The 21,495-nt window shown below is 39.7% G+C and overlaps 1 protein-coding gene across 2 annotated transcripts in view; it reads right to left on the reverse strand.

Moving 5' to 3' along the window:
* The window catches only part of Atad2 (ATPase family AAA domain containing 2), a 64,378-nt gene that overhangs the window by 10,648 nt on the left and 32,235 nt on the right, over positions 1-21,495 (reverse strand). For both annotated transcript variants that reach the window (XM_069991357.1, XM_069991356.1), the window contains exons 19-25: positions 20,454-20,639; positions 8,952-9,087; positions 4,788-4,984; positions 3,927-4,086; positions 2,373-2,495; positions 2,109-2,252; positions 430-822 (exon numbers count right to left, since the gene is read on the reverse strand). In XM_069991357.1, coding sequence (XP_069847458.1) covers positions 430-822; positions 2,109-2,252; positions 2,373-2,495; positions 3,927-4,086; positions 4,788-4,984; positions 8,952-9,087; positions 20,454-20,639 — 1,339 coding nt within the window. The remainder of the gene's footprint in view (positions 1-429; positions 823-2,108; positions 2,253-2,372; positions 2,496-3,926; positions 4,087-4,787; positions 4,985-8,951; positions 9,088-20,453; positions 20,640-21,495) is intronic.

Below are 21,495 nucleotides of genomic sequence, written 5' to 3' on the forward strand. Positions count from 1 at the left end.
CCAGGATAAGAGTTCAAGCCCCATGACTGACCAAAAAAAAAACAAAAGCAAAAACAAAAGGAAGAGTTGATTTATTACTGAGCAAAAACCATAAGAAACTGCTTTAAGCCGGGCGCCGGTGGCTCATGCCTATAATCCTAGCTACTCAGGAGGCTGAGATCTGAAGATCGCAGTTCAATGTCAGCCTGGGCAGGAAAGTCCATGAGACTCTTATCTCCAACAAACCACCAGAAAACCAGAAGTGGCGCTGTGGCTCAAGTGGTAGAGCATTTGCCTTGAGCTGAAGAGCTGAGGGACAGCGCCCAGGCCCAGAGTTCAAGCCCCATGACCGACAAAACAAATAAACTTGTTAAAAAAAAAAAGAACCACCGCACTTTTAAACTGGTGTTTTAAAAAATAAACCATCAACATTTTTAGACTGATACTCACCTTTTGCTTCATTTTCCTCAGAAATGTCTATTATCTGACAGCTAGCAGCATCTCCATTGCAAGCAATCTTATCTTTTCTCAATTCAGTAGATGCTGTAGTTTTCCTAGATTGTGCAAGTTCATTCTCATCATTACAAGTACTTGGACTATTATTTCCCAAGTCACTTTTGTTTTCAGAGATATTTTGCTGCTTCTCATTTTCTTCTACTGAAGACTCCCCTGTATTCCTAGGCTCATGATCTGCACTCACATCTTGGATTTCCTCTGTGTCACTCTCCATTTGCTCATTGGCAGCATTTTGGCTATCATCCTTTGTCCGTGAAATTCTCCTCCGTTTTGTTTTGGTGCCTACATGCCACTTTGACTTTCTGTGAATTTTTCTCTTAGACTGAGCTTTAAATAAATTAAAAAAAAGATAAAGAAGAATATCCAACAGAACTCTAAATTATTAAGAGTCATAGAAAAAAGAAGCTGAAAGTAAGAAGATGAAGAGGTTGAGAAAACACAAGCAGTTTTGTATGGCTGAAATACAGAACCAAAAGGTTAATATGAGACGATGAGGATGACCTGAATTCCAAGGCAGGAGGAAGAATGACACAAGGACAAATAGTATCACTGAATGGTAATGTACTTGTCAAAACATATTGGAAAAGAGGGTCATTAGATTATTCACAATTAAGTCAAAGTAGGTAATAAGGAATCCAGTCAAATCTCAAACATCTACAGTAGCATTACATTCAGAATGGGATCAGAGAGAGAGAGAGAGAGAGAGAGAGAGACAGATAGACAGACACACACACACATACATATACACAGGGAAAAGTGGAGAAAAATATTTTACAAGTAATATACAAATTTAGTTTTAACTTTTGATTGGTACACAGTGTGCATATTCAAAATAGTGAATATCACTAAGATTAATAATTAGTCTAAAAACAGAAAACATGCCAGGATTAATAGAAAATAAAAATTAGTAAAAAATCAATCCACAGGTGGTAAACTGGAATTCACAAGGTACATTATATACATATTATGGTGGCAGAGCACCAGCTGGTAAGCACAGGTATGTTACAAACTTGGGATTTCAAGAATGTACAGCTGGGCTGGGAAGTTGGCTCAGTGGTAGAGCGCTTGCCTTGCATGCCTGAGGCCCTGGGTTCAATTCCTCAGCACCACATAAGAAAAAAAAAAAGAAAAAAGCCGGAAGTGGTGCTGTGGCTCAAGTGGTAGAGCACTAGCCTTGAGCTGAAGAGCTGAGGGACAGTGCTCAGGCCCAGAGTTCAGGCCCCATGACCGACCCCCCTCCCCCCCAAAAAAAGAAAAGAAAAGAATGTACAGCTGTTTCAGTGTTAGCAAAATCAGTGGTATTAATTTTTAAAAAGGGAGAAAGTACTGGCATTAGAAGAGAATAAAGGTTATGATTTTGTAAATGAAAATTATTCAAGGGCTGGGAAGGTGGCTCAGTGGTAGATGCTTGCCTTGCATGCATGAGGCCCTGGGTTCGATTCCTCAGCACCACATAAGCAAAAAAGAAAAGCTGGAAGTGGTGCTGTGGCTTAGTGGTAGAGTGCTAGCCTTGAACTGAAGCGCTGAGGGACAGAGCCCAGGCCCAGAGTTCAGGCCCCACTACCGGCCTCCCCCCGCCAAAAAAAAAGAAAAAATTATTCAAGAGTACTTACCAGGAGTGCTGCAAGCAACTGGAGTACTAGGTGTCTTTAGCTTTTCATTATGCTCCAGATCTGATTTTTTGTCCCCAGTAGAGAGAGCACTGTGCTTTGGCATCACATGGTAGTAAGATGGGGCATACTTGGAGGAGCTACAACCTTATAAACATGCAGGACTTCAAAAAGCATGTCCACATTTCAAACTTACATAAATGATTTAAAAGGATTCTATATACTACATACAAATTCTACTTTTCAAGTGCCAAATTATTTTCCTACCTCTTTTCTTTCTAGATTCCTGAATTTCTTCACAAAGCTGCTCAAAGTCTTCATCAAGTTCTTCTTTAATTATTGCATAGGCTGTATCTCTTAAAGCACAGGCTCTATGCCTAATAAGGCGGTCTGGGAAACGAATAAACAAATGCAATTCTTAATGCTCCCTCAATTATTTACCTCTAAAAATGATCTCAACTTTGTGGGGCTAATAGTCTAATTTCTTTTCTTTCTTTTTTCTTTTTTTGTAAGTCGTGGGGCCTGAACTCTGAGCCTGGATGCTGTCCCTCAGCTCTTCAAGCTCAAGGCTAGCACTCTACCACTTGAGGCATAGCACCACTTCTGGCTTTTTCTGCTTATGTGGTGCTGAGGAATCGAACCCAGGGCCTCAGGCATGCAAGGCAAGCATTCTACCACTGAGCCAACCTTCCCAGCTCCCTAGTCTAATTTCTTATAATTCCCTTTTGTTTTTACCACAGTAGTAAAGTTACTAGAATTGTGTTGTTCTACTTTTGGTACAAGTCTAATGCTCTGGTTATGAATCAAGTGACATTATATATACACTTAGTTTTAGTGGTGTACCCTATTCAATCCCTTTGAAATATCAGAAACACAGGGGTGTAGCTCAGTGAGCTTTCCAATTATTTAACAGAACTCTTGGTAGTTCCTTACTAATCAATCTAACTTAAAAGCACCAACAACTAGAAATCTGGAAAGATATCGCTAATTTTTGTAGTTTCCTACCTTTGAAAAAAATGTAACAGGAGACTTAGATTGGTTCCAGTTCTGGGGCCTTTACTCTGGGCCTGGAGGCTGTCTCTGAGCTGAATTGTTTTTACTCAATGTAGCATTCTACCACTACAGCTCCACTTCTGGGGAGGAACAGTTTATTGAGATAGAAGTCTCATGAACTTTCCTGCCTGGACTAGTTTTGAACTGTGATCCTCAGATCTCAGCCTCCTGAGTAGCTAGTCTTAAAAAACATCAGCCACTAGCACCTGGCTGTTGTTGTTTTTTTAAATCACTAGTATTAGCAAGTTTTATGCGATGTACTTTTGTGTATTGGAATTTGAACTCAGAACTTTCCATTTGCTAAACAAGTGCTCTATGCTGAGTTGCACATTCAGCTCTACAGTATTACTTTTGTAATAATAATAGCCATGGTTTTAACGAAGAAAATCTTTAAAAATCTGTTTCATTACAGAGTGTTTATCTTTCTACTTTGTAAAAGAGCACTGACATGCTTAGTAAGCAAATGGTCTTGTGCCTCACTGCAGAATGAATAACAATTGTCACTATACAGTACAGATGAAGCTCCCAAATTTGGACATGCTTTTAAGGATAAAATTTAAAAGTTGTGAGTGAAAAGACTGCATTCAAATTCTGCCTTTACCCTTTCTTGGCAGTATGACTTTGAGTGAGGTTTTTAATCTTTATTAACTTCACCTTCCTTGGTAAAGTAGCTGAGAGCACTAAATGGCATGATGAACATAATCTACCTGTAATACAGCACCTGATATAAAAACACCAGCCACGGAAGCAAAATGCATTAAGGCTCACCTCCAGGATCTCTATCTGGATTGTATTCTAAAGCGTTACTACAGATTAGATCAATATCTCTCAAATAGTCTTTCACAGTCAGATACTTGTGTAGATCAATTTTACTAATCATAGATGAAAGGTCCATTGGCTGCTTTATCACAGTGACATAATCTGGAACCTAAAATTCAAACAAATGACCAGATCACTAAATTAACATTAACAATACAAAAATTTCACTTAGGTTTCTTCCAGGCAACATTCTATCCAGGGATAGAGATAAGAGATAAGACTATTCTATTAATGTAAAACCTTAGGCTCTCCTCAAAATCAGTTTGTTTTATATTTACTCCTTTCCTTGAGTAGCTACATTCTTCATTAACATCTTTTAAAATGCTTTTCCTCACTGAAGTGCCATCCATCCATCACGGTCAACTTAAGAGATAAGAACTGACTTTCTACCAAGCACCGTGCCACATGCCTATATTCTCAATATCTAGAAAGCTGAGGCAAAGAGGATCCTTAGTCAGAGGTCAGCCTGAGCTCCATGGCATATTCCAGAAAAGTCTGTACTATATTGCAAGTCCCTGACTCTGACCAAATGCCAATTGTGCAGGTCACAGTACTAGCAGGAGGCATTCAGACTTTCTCAACTTTGTTTTTAGAATGTTTGGGTTGGGTAGAAAAAATTAACTGCCTATTTTTGGCAGAAAAAAAAATGCTCAGTAGCTCTTAAAGCTCTTGACATTACTAGAACACTAATTCAATACAAATTTTCCATACAAAAAACACAAGTTTAGTTTATAGTATAAACTATTCAAATATTCTGATTTTGAAGCATTATGGTTTAGAAAATACATATGCCAATGATTAAATTAATACCTCGTCGGGGTCAACAGGCTTAGTAAACACTCGGAATCTTTTGTCAATAGCAAGCCTGTGTGTGACATTTCTTAAGAAAATCCTCAATTCTCTAAATGTATCTTCTTCTTGTTCTTCCAGTCGTTTTACTTCTTCTTCAGTCAATGGTTTTGGCTCAGGTGGTGGTGCTACTGGGAGTACCTCTAAGGCCTGTAAAACTACATAAAGATTTTTAGTTACTACCTCTCCATCATTTTGGTAGTGACAATATTCATTACAAATCCTGGCAAGCTTTTGTATCTGCCAGGAATTTAAGAATTTTATTTATTTTTGGTCGGTAGTGGGGCCTGAACTCTGGGCCTGGACACTGTCCCTGCTCTCTTCAGCTCAAGGCTCTACTACTACTAGAGCCACAGCACCACTTCCAGTTTTCTAGTGGTTAACTGGAGATAAGAGTCTCATAAACTTTCCTGCCTGGACTGGCTCTGAACAGCAATCCTCAGATCTCAGCTCCTGAATAGCTAGAATTATAGGTATAAGCCACTGGCACCCGGCAAAATTTATTATTATTATTTTTAAGTTCAAGTGATGTGTTAGTTACATATACTTAAGGTAGTGAGTACATTTCTTGTCAAATATTGTTACCCCTTTCCTAGGAACTCAAGAATTTAAGACTGTAAAAGTACCAGTTTTTTTTTTTAACCATTAAATACTTTCCAGAAATAATAACTGATAAATTAGAATGCCAATCCCTGAAAGTCATTATACCTCTGGTACTTTTTTTTTTTTTTTGGGGGGGGGGTGGTTTGCAGTAAACATGGAGCTTGAACTCAGCAACTGGGCACTGAGCCATGCCTCCAACTCCATAAAACCTTCCTTTAGTTTTATCTAAGAGTATTATAACTACAAAAAAGTAGTTCTTTACTGGTTCTTGAACTAGTGATAAATTTCAAATAAAAGTTTAATTTTCTTTAAACAGATATACTGAGTACTCTGAGTTTAAAAGGATAAAAGATCTTTACCAAGAAGGTGACAATTTATTAAGGGAGTTCTAAAAGACATTAAATACATCGTTTTCAAGACTAGGGGCTGGGTGTTGGTGGCTCATACTTGTAATCGTAGCTACTCAGTAGGCTGAGACTGGAGGATCACCAGGACAGGAAAGTCTGCGAGACTCTTATCTCCAATAAACCACTAGAAAACTGGAAGTGACACTGGCTCAAGTGGTAGGGTGCTACCCTTGGTATGAAGGGCCCAGTAACAGTGCCCATGCTGAGTTCAAGCCCCACAACTGACAAAGCTAGACAGGTGTCTCATGCCTATAATCCTAGCCACTCAGGTGGCTGAGATCTGAAGACTGTAGTTCATTCAAAGTTAGGCAGGGCAAGACTGAGGTGAGATTTTTTTTTTTTGTTCGGTCATGGGGCTTGAACTCTGGGCTTGGGCACTGTCCCTCAGCTCTTCAGCTCAAGGCGAGTGTTCTACCACTAGAGCCACAGCGTCACTTCCAGTTTTCTAGTGCTTTATTGGAGGTAAGAGTCTCACGGACTTTCCTGCCCGGGCTGGCTTTGAACCACAATCCTCAGATCTCAGCCTTCTAAGTAGCTAGGATTACAGGCGTGAGTGACTGGCACCTGTCTGTGAGATTCTTATTCCAATTAACCAAGTGGTAGAGGGCCAGCCTTGAATGAACAACCTATGTGAGAGCTTGAGGCTGCATTTAAGCCTCAAAGTACTAGTACATACTTGTACACACACATTTGCACATGTGTGCGTGAGCAAGAGCAAGCAACAGAGAGGAGAGAGAGAACAGAATTGCTGACAAGTATAAATGAAACTGAAGCTGTATGTGGCTTAAAGACAGCTTTGTAACAAAAAGACAAAGGGAAGGATAAAGTGAGCTTAAAGGACAGACTGGGGCTATCCTACCAAACACTTTGTGTGCCTTAAGAACTTCACTGCAAGCCAGGCACCAGTAGCTCATGCCTGTAATCCTAGCTACTCAGGAGGCTGAGATCTGAGGATCATGGTTCAAAGCCAGCCCGGGCAGGAAAGTCCATGAGACTCTTATCTCCAACAAACCACTAGAAAACTGGAAGTGCCACTGTGGCTCAAGTGGTAGAGTGCTCTCCTTGAGCTGAAGAGCGCATGGACAGTGCCCAAGCCCAGAGTTCAAGCCCTATGACCAACCAACCAACAAAAAACAAAACTTCAATACAAGCCGTTGGTGGCTCACACCTATAGATTTAGCTACTCAGGAGGCTGAGATCTAAGGATCACAGTTTGTAGCCAGCCCAGGCAGGAAAGTTTGTGAAGCTCTTACCTCCAAATAACTATTCAAAAACCCAACTGGTGTTATGGCTAAAAGGAGGTAAAAGATTTCTCCGAAGAATTAAGAATGACCAACAAACATAAAAGGAAATGCTCTATCTTTCTGGCTATAAAGGAAATGCAAATTTTTTATTTTTTGGGGGGAGTCTGGTCATGGAGCCTGAACTCTGGGCCTGGGTGCTGTCCCTCAGCTCTTCAGCTCAAGGCTAGCACTCTACCATTTGAACCACAGCGCCACTTCCGGCTTTTTTTTTCCCTGCATATGTGGTGCTGAGGAATCGAACCCAGGGCCTCCTGCATGCAAGGCAAGCGCTCTACCACTGAGCCACCTTCCCAGCCCCAAGGAAATGCAAATTTAAAATGCTGAAATTTCATCTTATCTCATTAAGAATAGCCATTATCAAGAATATAAACATGGGCTGGGAAGGTGGCTCAGTGGTAGAGTGCTTGCCTTGCATGCACTGGTTTGATTCCTGGGCCTGGGTTTGATTCCTCAGCACCACATAAGCAAAAAGAAAAAAGCCAGAAGTGGTGCTATGGCTCAAGTGGTAGAGCGCTAGCCTTGAGCTGAAGAGCTGAGGAACAGCACCCAGGCCCAGAGTTCAGGCCCCATGACCAGACCCCCCCCCCCAAAAGAACATGAACATGACACTGATCAAGATAAACTGGTAAACTGGGATAGCGCCCTATGCCCAGAGTTCAAGCCCCACGACAACAAAAAAATAAAAATTTAAAAAAATATATAGATACATACATATTTAAAAATGAAAAAGAATTTCAATTCATTTTAACAGGAAAAATTCATTTTTTTTTTTTTTTTTTTTGGTTGGTCATTGGACTTGAACTCTGGACCTGGGTGCTGTACCTCAGCTAAGAGTCTCACAGACTTTCCTGCCCGGGCTGGCTTTGAACCACAATCCTCAGATCTCAGCCTCCTGAGTATCTAGGATTGTAGGCATGAGCCACTGGCACCCAGTGAAAAATAGCTTTTTTAAAGCAGCTGATAGATCACCACATTACTGAAATTTTGAGCTTGTGATATTGGATATCCCAATCTTACTATTATGGGCTGGGTACTTGGTTGCTCATGCCTGTAATTCTAGTTATTTAAGAGGCTGAGATTTAAGGATTATGGTTCAAAGCCAGCCCAGGCAGGAAATCCTTGAGATTTTTATCTCCAATTTACCACCAAAAAGCTGGAAGTGGAGCTGTGGCTCAAGTGGTAAAGTGCTAGCTTTGAGCAAAAAAGCTCAGCAAAGCTAGACTCCATGGCTCACGCCTAATCCTAGCTACTGAGGAGGCTGAGATCTGAGAATCTAGGTTTAAAGCCAGCATGGGTAGAAAAGTCCCTATCCATGACCATAAGACTTGGCAGAAGTGGGATGGTGGCTCAAGTGGTAGATTGCTATCTTTGAGTAAAAGCAACTCAGGGACAGTGCTCAGGCCCTAGTTAAAGCCCCAGGACACACACACACACACACACACACACACACACACACACAGCCAGGCACTGCTGGCTCACACCTGTAATCCTAGCTACTCAGGAGGCTGAGATCTGAGGATCATGGTTCAAAGCCAGCCCAGGCAGCAAAGTCCTTGAAACACTTACCTTCAATTAGCCACCAGAAAACTCCATTGTCACGGTAACTCGAAGTGGTAAACTACTAGTCTTGAGCACAAAAGCTCAGAGACAGTGTCCCCAGCCCTGAGTTTAAGCCCCATGATCATGAAAAAAATATAAAAAAGAAAGCTCAGCAACAGCCCCCAGGCCCAAAGTTCAAGCTCCAGAATGGGCATATATATGTGTGCATGCACATGACACACACATTGTTAACTTTTACACAGGTGACTAACCTGCTTTCTTTTTCGATATAGGAGGTTTGGCAGCTTGTTTGAGAATTAAATCTTCAAAAAACTTTGTTCGTTCTTCTTTACCTGGTAACTGGACATTAAAAACCTCTCCATAATCATGGATGAACAATTCTTGCACCTTAGAGAAAACAAATGCAAAACCTATCATATATACCTATATGTAACATACACAAACACACAATGAGGTTATCAATCATTTAGTGCAATAGATTAAATTTTTAATGAAATTGTTAACATGTATTGGATGTTATTTTTATCATTTATACTGACATAATGATAACAAATTGGTTTTATATGTCAAATAATTATTTTTTAAGTCACAGCATAAGCAACTACAGTTTTCATTGTGGTTTCCCTCCAATAAACCAGGTATTAGAAAAGCAACAGCTTTTTTTTTTTTGTCCCGTCATAGGGCTTGAACTCTGGGTCTGGGTGCTGTCCCTCAGCTCTTCAGCTCAAGGTGAGCACTCTAACACTTGAACCATGTACCACTTCTGGTTTTCTGTTGGTTAATTGGAGGTAAGAGTCTCACTGACTTTTCTGGATTTTCCTGCCCAGGCTGGCTTTGAACCATGATCCTCAGATCTCAGCCTCCTGAGTAGCTAGGATTACAGATGTGAGCCACCAGTGCCCAGCAGCAACAACTTTCTTAATCTAAGTCTTTTAAAGCATGCTGGATTTAGGTACAAACTATGTGTGTAACGGATTAGTAACAACACAGGATCTTCTTTTTTCTTTGCCGGGGCTGGGGGGTGTGGGGGGGGGTCTCCGGTCATGGGGTCTGAACCTGAACTCTGGGCCTGGGTGCTGTCTTTCAGTTCTTTAGCTCAAGGCTAGCGCTCTACCGGTTGAGCCACATCGACACTTCCGGCTTTTTTTCCCCTGCTTATGTGGTGCTGAGGAATCGAGCCCAGTGTCTCATGCATGCAAGGCAAGCGCTCTACCACTGAGCCACCTTACCAGCCCCAACACAGGGTTTTCTCTAAAGATTCAGGAATACAGTTGACTGGCATGATTTTATTATATTTAAAGGGTTTGGGCAGAGCTGAATGTTGATGACTCATGCTTTTAATTCTATCTACTCAAGAAACAGAACTGAGGATGGCAGTTCAAAGCTATCCTGGGTAGGAAAAGTCCATGAAAATTTTTTCCCCATGAGATTCTAAACTTCAAGTAACCACCCGAAGCCAGAAGCTAAAGAACTAGCTTTAAGCAGAGAAAGCTGAGGGACAGTGCAAAGACTCCAATTTTAAGCCCCAGCTCACACATGCACACACTCACACATGCACACATACATTTGTTGAGATTAACTTTCATAACCCAAAGTGAGATATGATGCATGTGTATGAGTCAATGTTAAAAAAAGAACAAAGGCTAGGGCTGGGAATATGGCTCAGGGTAGAGTGCTCCCCTAGCATGCATGAAGCACTGGGTTCAATTCCTCAGTACCACATACACAGAAAAAGCTGGAAATGGCACTATGACTCAAGTGGTAGATTGCTAGCCTTGAGCAAAGCTCAGGGACACTGCCCAGGCTCTGAGTTCAAACACCAGAACTGGCAAAAAAAAAAAAAGAACAAAAACTAAAAAATAATGTGGTAAGGATATGGACAAATTGGAAACCAGGCAGACTGCTTTCAGGAAGGCAAAATGATGCAGATCCTTTGGAAAACTATATGGTGGTTACTCAAAAGATAACATTAAATAACTATGAACCTCAACAATTCCATTTCTTAGAGTATGTTCCAAAGAACCGAAGGCAGTAATTCAAAGATATCTGTAATAATCACAGCAACATTATTCAAAAAATCAAGAGGTGGAAACAACTCAAATGTTCATCACCAAACAGACAAAATGCAGGATATACAAAGAATGGAATATTATTTAGCCTAAAAAGGACCAAAACTTGGATTTAGGATATAGCCTGAGTGAATCTTGAAATTGTATTAAATGAAATAAGCTAGAAATGAAAGACAAATACTATCAGGTACTAGAACAGACAGAAATCTATTACAGACAGGAAACATTACTGGGGAAGATGATTTTGAGTAAGTTCAGAAGTGGTAGTGATAGTTATTCAACCTTCTAAATGTAGCTAATGGCAATGAATTGCATGCTATGGTTAAATAGTAAATATTATTTTATTATATTTATACATATTTTTAAATTTAAAAAAAAATTTTTTTTGTCATAGGGTCGGGCCTGAACTTTGGGCCTGGGCACTGTCCCTCAGCTCTTCAGCTCAAGGCTAGCACTCTACCACTTGAGCCACAGTGCCACTTCCAGTTTTCTGGTGGTTAATTGAAGAGTTTCACAGACTTTCCTGCTCAGGCTGGCTTTGCACTGTGATCCTCAGCTTCCTGAGTAGCTAGGATTACAAGCATGAGCCACTGGCACCCCGCTTTGTTATATATTTTAATATACACCAGAAAAGAAAAAAAATAAGCTACAATAGACCTAAAATGATGTTTCAAAACAAACCTTTGTAACTTTGCAAGCATTAATTTTTTACATTTTTATAGCTAGTATGTTTCTTTTATACTTTGTTTAGGGTTTTTTTTTTTTGATAGATAGGCATTTTCTGCCTTGTAGAGCCATCTAAGCACCACAATTATCACTATGTTTTCAATGCTATATCCTTCCCTAAATTCATATGGAAACCTAATCTCCAATACTAAACTATTAAGAGATAGAATGTTTAGAAAGTGATTAGCGAAGTGTCTTACAGAAGATCTGACCAGGCCACTTTTTAACCCTTTTAGCATTTAGACACACAGTGAAGATATAAGTAATAAGGCACTATCTTAGAAGCAGACAATTAACCTGTTTCAGTATCTTGATCTTCCAGCCTTTCAGAGTCCTCCCAGCCCCTAGAGCTGAAAAATGTTTTGTAAATTGTTAATATAAGCTGTTTGTTTAAGCAACAGAAATAAGCTGACAACTATGAAAATGTTTTTTTCTCTAACTTCATAAAATCTTTCCTCTTTTTGTTCCAATGTAATTGATAGTCTGCATTTTTACTAAATTACTATGTACACCATCATTCCTGAGAATCTTTTTTGGCCAAACACCAGTTTTAATTACTCTAGTGTGGTGTACTTTAATATCTGGTGAGTCAACATCTTTCTCACTGTCCAAATTATTTTTAAATGTTAAAAAAACTTTTTTCCTCTATACTAAGTTTTAGAATCCACTTAGATATTCTTGAGATTTTCATTGGAATTTGTACTTGGCTTTTCTTTTCTGTTGGCCTGTAAGTTACACACACACACACTTCCTATTCTTTTTGTGTTAGATACATGTATTATGAGAGAAAAATGTGAGAAGTTTCACTTTGCTTCAAGTCTTCTACCTCACTTTTATCCATGTATTCATCTCATCTCTCCTCCTTTCAAGCCCTATAGGGGTTTTTATTTTCTTTGCTATGAGGGTTATTTTATCTCCAATTGATTCTTTGTTACATAGTCTATTTATAATACAAAAGCATGATCATCTATGTGGTTATCTTTCCTCAAATGCTTTACTTAGAAGCTCATCTCTGCCTTCGAAATTTTTCATTGTATGTAGGTAATATTTTAGTTTATTATGGTTTCTGACTCCATTAATTATGGAAAAAAACTAACTTACATTGGCAGCAAATGTACCAGTAGTTTGTCTTCTGGTAATAGGATTCCCCTTTTCTGCTGATATCAGCAGTCATGTATAAGATATTGCTGTAAAGGAGGAAAATCCTCACTAGAAATGAAGAAAGCAGTATTCACAGTTGTCAAAGGACTCTTTGAAGTTCTTTCTAGTACCAACTCAGACCAAGAAATAGCTTCTAGCTTTCAAATACATGCACATGCTCTGAATTACGGTTGTTTTTAAATTGCATCCCACAGCTTTGTCTTTCATGGATTCATAGGCATTTCTAATACATTGATATGATCTTTCTCAACTTTCTATACTAAGTTGTGAGAACCCAACAGTGTTTAGGCATATACACAACTGTTGTGAAGTAGCTAATAATAGAACATATACTATCCTTCATATAAATTATAGTTCAATGGCATATAGACAGTTCCACTGAATTATTAAAGACTACAGGGCAACCATCTAGATTATTCATTAAAAAAAAAAAAAAAGCAACTCTTCATCTGTGTCCTTTCACCCTGCCCTATGCCAGTGTGGTATTCAGATGTTTTCCCTCATACAGTATATAATTATGTTAGGAAATGACCCAAAGAAATGATCTAAAGAAGCCGGGCACCAGTGGTTCACACCTGTAATCATAGCTACTCAGGAGGCTGAAATCTGAGCACTGACTGCAGTTGAAAGCCAGCCCAGACAGGAGTCCATGGCACTGTGGCTCAAGTGGTAGAGCTGAAGAGATCAGGGACAGCTCCCAGGCCGAGTTCAAGCTCCATGACCAACAACAAAAAAGAAAAGAAAAGAAAAAAAAAAAAAGAAGAAAAGAAAAGGAAAGGAAAGGAAAGGAAAAGAAAAGATCTAAAGAAGTTACTCTTTTTTTTTTTTTTTAAATCTTTTTGCTAGAGGTATCGCTTAGAGCTCATATGTAGTTAGCATACAAGGGCCCCAGGTTTGAGGCTCAGTACCACAAAACAAAACACACCTTTTAATACACAATTTTTAGTCTCAAGTTTTCTAAGATCAAATCAGTTATTTTTTTCAACCACTTTATATGCACCAGAGAAATTCAGCTACTGTTGTTACCAAAAGTACAAACTGAGGCTGGGCGCCAGTTGTGGCTCACACCTGTAATCCTAGCTACTCAGGAGGCTGAGATCTCAGGATCACGGTTCAAAGCCAGCCCAGGCTGGAAAGTACGTGAGACTCTTATCTCCAATAAACCACTCAGAAAACCAGAAGTGATGCTGTGGCTCAAGTGGTAGAGCAACAGTCTTGAGCTGAAGAGCTGATGGACAGCGCCCAGGCCGAGTTCAAGCCCCATGACCGACCAAAAAAAAAAAAAAAAAAAGTACAAACTGATTGTTTACTTCAAGCCTCAAGATGAGTAATGAAGATCTAACTGATGGTGACTAATAGTAAGACAATGATATCATACGGCTAATAAGTAGCAATTTTGAAATCTGTGCTAATCAGAACACTGCTGGTATACTTCATTTGTTTCTGACTAGGGCCTTATAAAAATAGAAGCCAGGAGGCAATGGCTCGTCTACAATCCTAACTAAGATCTGAGAATTGTGGTTCAAAGCCAGCCCAGACAGACAAGTCTGAGAGACTCTTATTTCCAATTAACCAGCAAAAAGCTAGAATGGAGGTATGTATTAAATGGTTAGAGCGGCCCAAATAATGGTAGAGTATCAGTCATCAGAGGGAAAAGCCATGTAAGAGCTTGTGGCCAGGAGTTCAAGCCCCAGTATGGAGACAGACACACATATACACAAAGAAAAAATTAAAAGTAAAATTAAGACATTCAAGATAAGACAAAATTTTAAGAATTTTATAGAAAATATAACTAAGTTGTGATATGTAGCAGAGCCTACTATTACCACAATTCTCCTTTGAGCACAATGCTGTGTTCTATTTCCTAGCCTCCTCTGTAGTAAGGTATGGCCATAGGATTAAGGTTTAGCCAAAGGAATGTCGACAGGAAACGATATACACCACCTTCCAGATCAGACACATGCAAGAGGCAGTCTTTTCAGCAGGCTGGAATGAAAGAAACCTGGAAAGTGACATAATGAAAATGAGAAACTCTCTCACCATGTTTGAATGACTACAGGGCATAGAGAAGACATGCCAATCTATTACCAGCCTAGTGAGAGGTGAGCAACAAATAAATGTCTATATTATTAATAATTTTAACACATGTCATATCATAAAAGAAATGTTTAGAGTAAAGATGATTGTGTCAGAATGGAAATGAAAATGAACAAAAAAGAAGTATTCAAAAACACAGCTGTCATTTCAAAGAGATACTAGAGAGGCTATATATGCTATCTGGGAAACAAATAAGAGCTGAAGAATTGAGATCATCAAACTAAACTGAACTTTTAAAGAGAGTCACAGCTAACAAAATTGCGTAAAAGTGTTTCAAAATAGTGGTATATCCACATATAGGAAAGGCTGTAAGGAAGAGTCTAGAAATTAGAAAGCAAAACTTGCAAAACAAGCAAAAACAATCACTAAAATGAAAAGATACCCTAAAGACAATCTTTGCTACTCATTTGACAAGGAATTAATAATCAGAATACAGAAGGACCTCAAAAGCAACAAGTCAATTAATGGGCAAATGAAATGAACAGACAATTCTCAAAAAAGTACAAATGGTCAATAGACACACAAAGAAATGCTCAGTATCTCTGGCTATCAAGAGCTTCTGTGAGCCGGCTGCCAGTGGCTCAACACCTGTAATCCTAGCTACTCAGGAGGCTGAGATCTGAGGATCGCAGTTCAAAGCCAGCCCAGGCAGGAAAGGTCTGTGAAACTCTTACCTCCAATAAACCACCAGAAAACCAGAAGTGGCGCTGTAGCTCAAGTGGTAGCACTCTCTCCTTGAGCTGAAGAGCTCAGGGACAACAGAACCCAGAGTTCAAGCCCCACAACCGACCAAAAAAAAAAGAGCTTCTGTGGTCAAACTAGGGTTTGAACTCAGGGCCTCATGTTGGCGTGGCTTGCATTTTATACCATGCTTCCAGCTCTGCTCTTTGCAGAGAGGGTCTAACACTTTTTTCTTGTTGTTGTTGGTCGTAGGGCTTGAACTCTGGGTCTGGGAGCTGTCCCTAAGCTCTTCAGCTCAAGGCTAGTGCTCTACCAGTTGAGCCACAACAGCATTTCTGGCCTTTTCTGTTTATGTGGCACTGAGGAATCGAACCTGGGGCCTCATGCATGCGAGGCAAGCACTCTACCACTGAGCCACCTTCCTAGCCCTAACATTTTCTTTAAAGAGATGGTCTAACAGGCTTTTCTCGGCTCTGTGAAAATAAAAAAATGACATTGATATTTCATCTCACCCTAGTCAGAATGGCTATCATCAAAGACAAACTCAAAAGTTGTTAACAAGGGTTTGGGGGGAAGAAATCCTTGTACACTGTGGGTAGTAGTAGTACACACTACTGCAAACACTATGGAAATCAGTCTGGCAGTTCCTTAAAAACAGACCTACCTACCATATGATCTAATAACTCCACTCTTGGACATGTATCTGAAGGAATGTAAGATACATTCTGTTTATTGCAGTGTTATTCATTATAGCAAAGATATGGAATCAGTCAAAGTGCCCAACTGATGAATTGAAAAAGAACATATGGTACATAGAAATAATGGAGTTTTTTTCAGCCATAAAGAATGAAATTATTTCATCTGTATGAAAATGGATATATTTGGAGATGTTAAGCAAAATCAGCTAGGTTTGGGAAGACAATTATCACATATTTTCTCTCATGTGTACAATTAAGCCTAATCTATATGTATTCCTAGGAGTGTATGAAGGAAGATAACAAAGGAAGAGGAGACAGAGAGAATAATGGGTAATGAATACTACTGAAGAACACGTATCTTATATATGAAGATGGCATAATATAACCCACTATTTTAACAAATGAGGGGGAAAGCAAGAGAGGGAGTTAATCTGGTCACCTTTGAACATTTTTTTTTTTTAAAGAACTAGATAATTAGACCAGAAACTTACCCACTCCACTCAGAGGCTATAATATATATACTCAGTGATCATCTCTCCTTGCTTATTAAACTTTAAGGTTTCACTATCAATTATTTAAACAAAGCCAGAGACATCATCTGGTCCCTTGATAACTCCCTGGCCTCTTACCCTGCCTTTCTTACATACTCTATACTAGCAATGCTGGCCTTCTTGCAGACCCAGTACTGCCTCAGGGCCTCTAGCCAGGGACTTTCTTCCATCTTACTTTTTCAGGTCATTTTTTTTCTGGTCGGTTGTGGGGCTTTAACTCTGGGCTTGGGTGCTGTCCCTAAGCACTTCAGCTCATGGCTAGCATTCTAGCACTTGAGCAACAGCGACACTTCCAGCCTTTTCTGTTTATGTGGTGCTAAGGAGTTGAACCTAGGGCCTCATGCATGTGACGCAAGCACTCTACCACTGAGCCACCTTCCCAGACCTTCAGGTCCTATTTTTTCCTGTGTCAGTACTATGGCTTAACTCTGGGCCTCAACCTGCACTTGATGTTTTCTTTATGGCTGGTACTCCACCACTTGAATCTCTTGGGACTATTTTGTTTTGTTCTGAACCTTGATCTCAGATCTTAGCCTCTTGAGAAGCTGGGAATATAGAAATGAGCCTTTAGTGCCCAGACTGTTTTTCACTATTTTTGTGTGTTCAGAGATTATCTTATCAAGACCATAGTTATTCTGTTTAACACTGACTTTACCTAGTTTGTTGTAAAAGTTCATAACAAAGTTTTCCCCCATAACAAGTATTTATTTTTGGTTGGTCATGGGGCTTAAACTTGAGGCCTGGACATTGTCCCTGAGCTCTTTCACTCAAAGCTAGTGCTCTAGCACTTTTTTGAGTCATAACACCACTTCCAGTTTTCTGGTAATTAACTGGAGGTAAGTCTTATGGACTTTCCTTCTTGGGCTAGCTCTGAACTATGATCCTAGCTACTCAGGAGGCTGAAATCTAAGCCACAGGAGTCCAGCACAAGTAATTTTTAATACATTTCTTTCTCTCTCTTCAAGTAAGGAAGAACACATATCTTATATATGAAGATGGCATAATATAACCCACTATTTTAACAAATGAGGGGGGAAGCAAGAGTTTTTGTTTATTTACTATTACAATCTCAGTGCCTACAACCATGCTTAAGAGTACTAAAAACATATTTCTTTAGTGTCTGAATCTTTCTACTAATGTTCTAAAATTGCAAACCAATTTTGTTGATATGGAAAAAAAACCATTCATTTAATTCTTTAAAAGAAAATATAGGGACTGGGAAGGTGGCTCAGTGGTACAGTGCTTGCCTTGCATGCATGAGGCACTGGGTTCGATTCCTCAGCACCACATAAGCAAAAAGAAAAAAGCTGGAAGTGGCGCTGTGGCTCAAGTGGTAGAGCGCTAGCCTTGAGCTGAAGAGCTGAGGGACAGTGCCCAGGCCCAGAGTTCAGGCCCCACAACTAGACCCCCCCCCCAAAAAAAAGAAAAAAGAAAAAAGAAAATATAACCAGGCACTGGTGGCTCATGCCTGTAATCCTAGCTACTTAGGGAGGCTGAGATCTGAGGATCACGGTTCAAAGCCAGCCCAGGCAGGAAAGACCGCGAGACTCTTATCTCCAATAAAACCACCAGAAAACCGGAAGTGGCGCTGTAGCTCAAGTGACAAAATGCTAGCCTTGAGCTGAAGAGCTGAGGGACAGTGCCTAGGCCCAGAGTACAAGCCCCATGACTGACAAAAAAAAAAAAAAAGAAAATATGCAAGCTGAGAATAGCATGTGCCTATAGATCTAGCTATTTGGGAGGCTGAGGTAGATGGGCTCAAGCTCAGGAGATTGGGGTTGGGCTGGCTTGAATGACATAGCAAAACTGTATCTTTTAAAAAATTAAAATGAAAACAAGAGGAAACTATCATAAAAAAACCACACAGAAGTCTATGAATTGACTACTATATACTCCTCTGTACATATACAAGTTCATGACTTCATAAACTGTGCAATCTACTAAGACAGATTAATAACAAATGGTAGATAGTGAACAAAAATGTCAGGGAATGGAAAACAAAGCAATGGGTACAAAATCTGTTGTTGTAACTAAGAAAGGGAGATCAAGAAAGACCAAGATCAAGCAAGAAGAGTATCCTAGCCAGAAAAAGCATGAATGTTTTCTTACTGTCAGTAGCTTTTATACTGTATAAGTACTTGAGTATATTAAAATTGTAAATGCAAACTGGACACCAATGACTTATGCCTGTAATCCTAGCTACTCAGGAGGCTGAGATTTGAGGATTATGGCTTGAAGCCAGCCAGGGTAGAAAAGTTTGAGACTTACCTCCAACTAGCCACCCAAAAGCAAGAAATGGAGCTGTGGCTGAAGTGGTACAGTGCTAGCCTTGAGCATAAAAGCTCAGGGACAGAGTGTCCAGGCCCTGAGTTCAAGCAGAACCAGTTATCCTCCCCCACCAAAAAAAAAAAAGGAAAAAAGGAAAAGGAAAGTGTATACTCTTCCATCAGCTTAAAGCTAAAAACCATGAAATAAAGTTTATTAAAAAACAAAGATGTTAGCTGAGAATGTGGCTTAGTGTAGAGTGCTTGGCTAGCATGCATGAAACCCTGGGATTGACTCCTCAAACAAAATGCTGGAAGTGGCACTGTGGCTCAAGTGGTAGAGTGCTAGCCTTGAGCAAATGAAGCTTAGGATAGTGCTCAGGCCCTGAGTTCAAGCCCCAGGACTGGATGACCTATTGCAACAATGATACTCACGAGACACTATGTTGGAAATGAACTTTACAACTTCTGGGGGGGCAGAATGGGGGAGATGGTGGAGGGAAGAGATAGGAGAAAAACAAAGGAGGGGGTACACTGTTTGATGAGAAATGTACTCATTAACTTATTCATGTAACTGTAACCTCTCTATACAGCAACTTTACTATAAAATAATATTAAAAAACAAAAAAAATAACAAGAATGCTCACTATAGTAGCTCAGAAAAAATATGGAAAACAGCCAAAACCTATCAATAAGGTTGTGGCTTGATAAATTATAATACCTCAAGACAATGAAAGAGGCATTCAGTACTTAAAAGCATGTGGTCCACCACCAAGTTATATACACAGCCAGAAGACAGACTGATAAGCAAACAAAGCAGAACAGTATACATTAAATAATACCTTTTCATGAAACAATTCATAAATTTTCCTTACTATACACCTACATCTCACCTTATAAGCACATAGGCCAAATAATTAACAATAGTATACTGTTAAGAAAATATTTTCCTGCCAGTCCTGCTGGCAGCTCACATCTGTAATTCCAGCTACTCAGGAAACTGAAGTCTGAGGATTATGGTTCAAAGCCAGCTTGGGCAGATAAATCTGAGAAACTTTTTTTTTTCCCTTGAGAAACTATCTCCAATAAACCAGCAAAAAGCTGGAACTGGACAGTGTCTCAAGTGGTAGAGTACCAACTGTAAGTAAAACAGGCTGAGCAAGAATGAGACCCTGAGTTTGAGCCCCAGTGCTGGCATGGGGGGGTGGGGGGGGAGGGATGGGGGCGAAGGAGCATTTTCTTTATCATTTTGCTCACTTCTTGCTTGTAAATTTTAAAGTAAATTACTTTGATACAAATAATTTTTTTCTATTCTTGACTTTTTGAGACAGGTTTCATCATGTACCTTAAGCAGGATTAGAATTCACTATGCAGCTACAGATGACTTCAGATTTATAATTTTCTAGCCCTTGACTCCCAAGTGCTGGGATTATAGTTGTACACTACCACGCATGGCCTTAATAACTCTTTTCAAAGGACAATAATTCTTCCTCCCCCACAAATTACCTCTTCTGGCAGAGCAGAATGGGGTTTGTCAGAAGTTGCAAGTAGTAAAACTGGGGCAAATGAAGGAATATTCTGTAATAATGTAGTAAATGTGGCTTTGAGAGTTAGTCCAACTATATCCCACCACAAATGGATGTGTGGAATGTACACTATACTTGGTGCTGTTCTCTTCGCTTCACGAATCATCTATAAAAAGTATAAGAAAAACACATCAGTACATTGGTATTAGTAGTGTGAAAAAAGTTTTAACTTTCTACAATTATCATATGAAACCCTTTAAGTTTTTAAACAATTCTTCCCCTAAATCCTGTAAGCTTTTTTTTTGTTTTTGCCAGTCCTGGGGCTTGAACTCAGGGCCTAGGCACTGTCCCTGAGCTCCTTTTGCTCAGGGCTAGTATTCTACCACTTGAGTCACAGCACCATTTCTGGCTTTTACTGTTTATGTGGTACTGAGGAATTGAACCCAGGGCTTCATGCATGGTAGGCAAACACTCTACTGCTAAGCCACCTTCCCAGCTCTATAAACTTAAGTATTTAGTTAAATTCATTTTTGGAAAAACAATTGCTCCAAGCAGCTAGAAAATAGCTTAAGAAATATAAGAGACTATTCCACTGTAGTTAAACAAATACTTTTTTTAAAAGTTTATTAAAAAGCCGGGTGCTAGTGGCTCACACCTGTAATCCTAGCTATTCAGGAGGCTGAGATCTGAGGATCGCTGTTCAAAGCCAGCCAGGGACAGGAAAGTCTGTGAAACTCTTATCTCCAATAAACTACCAGAAAACCGGAAGTGATGCTGTGGCTCAAGTAGAAGAGTACTCTCCTTGAGCTGAAGAGCTGAGGGACAGTGCCCAGGCCCAGAGTTCAAGCCCCATGACTGACCGAAAAAAAAAAAAAAAAGTTTATATAAAAAGAAATTAAGCTGGGCGCCAATAGCTCATGCCTATAATCCTAGCTACTCAGGAGGCTGAGATCTGAGGATCACAGTTCAAAGCCAGCCCAGGCAGGAAAATACATGAGACTTTATCTCCAATAAACCAGTAG

Source organism: Dipodomys merriami, unplaced genomic scaffold (genome assembly GCF_024711535.1).
Source record: "Dipodomys merriami isolate MVZ:Mamm:240054 unplaced genomic scaffold, mDipMer1.0.p SCAF_4, whole genome shotgun sequence".
NCBI classification, from domain to species: domain Eukaryota; kingdom Metazoa; phylum Chordata; class Mammalia; order Rodentia; family Heteromyidae; genus Dipodomys; species Dipodomys merriami.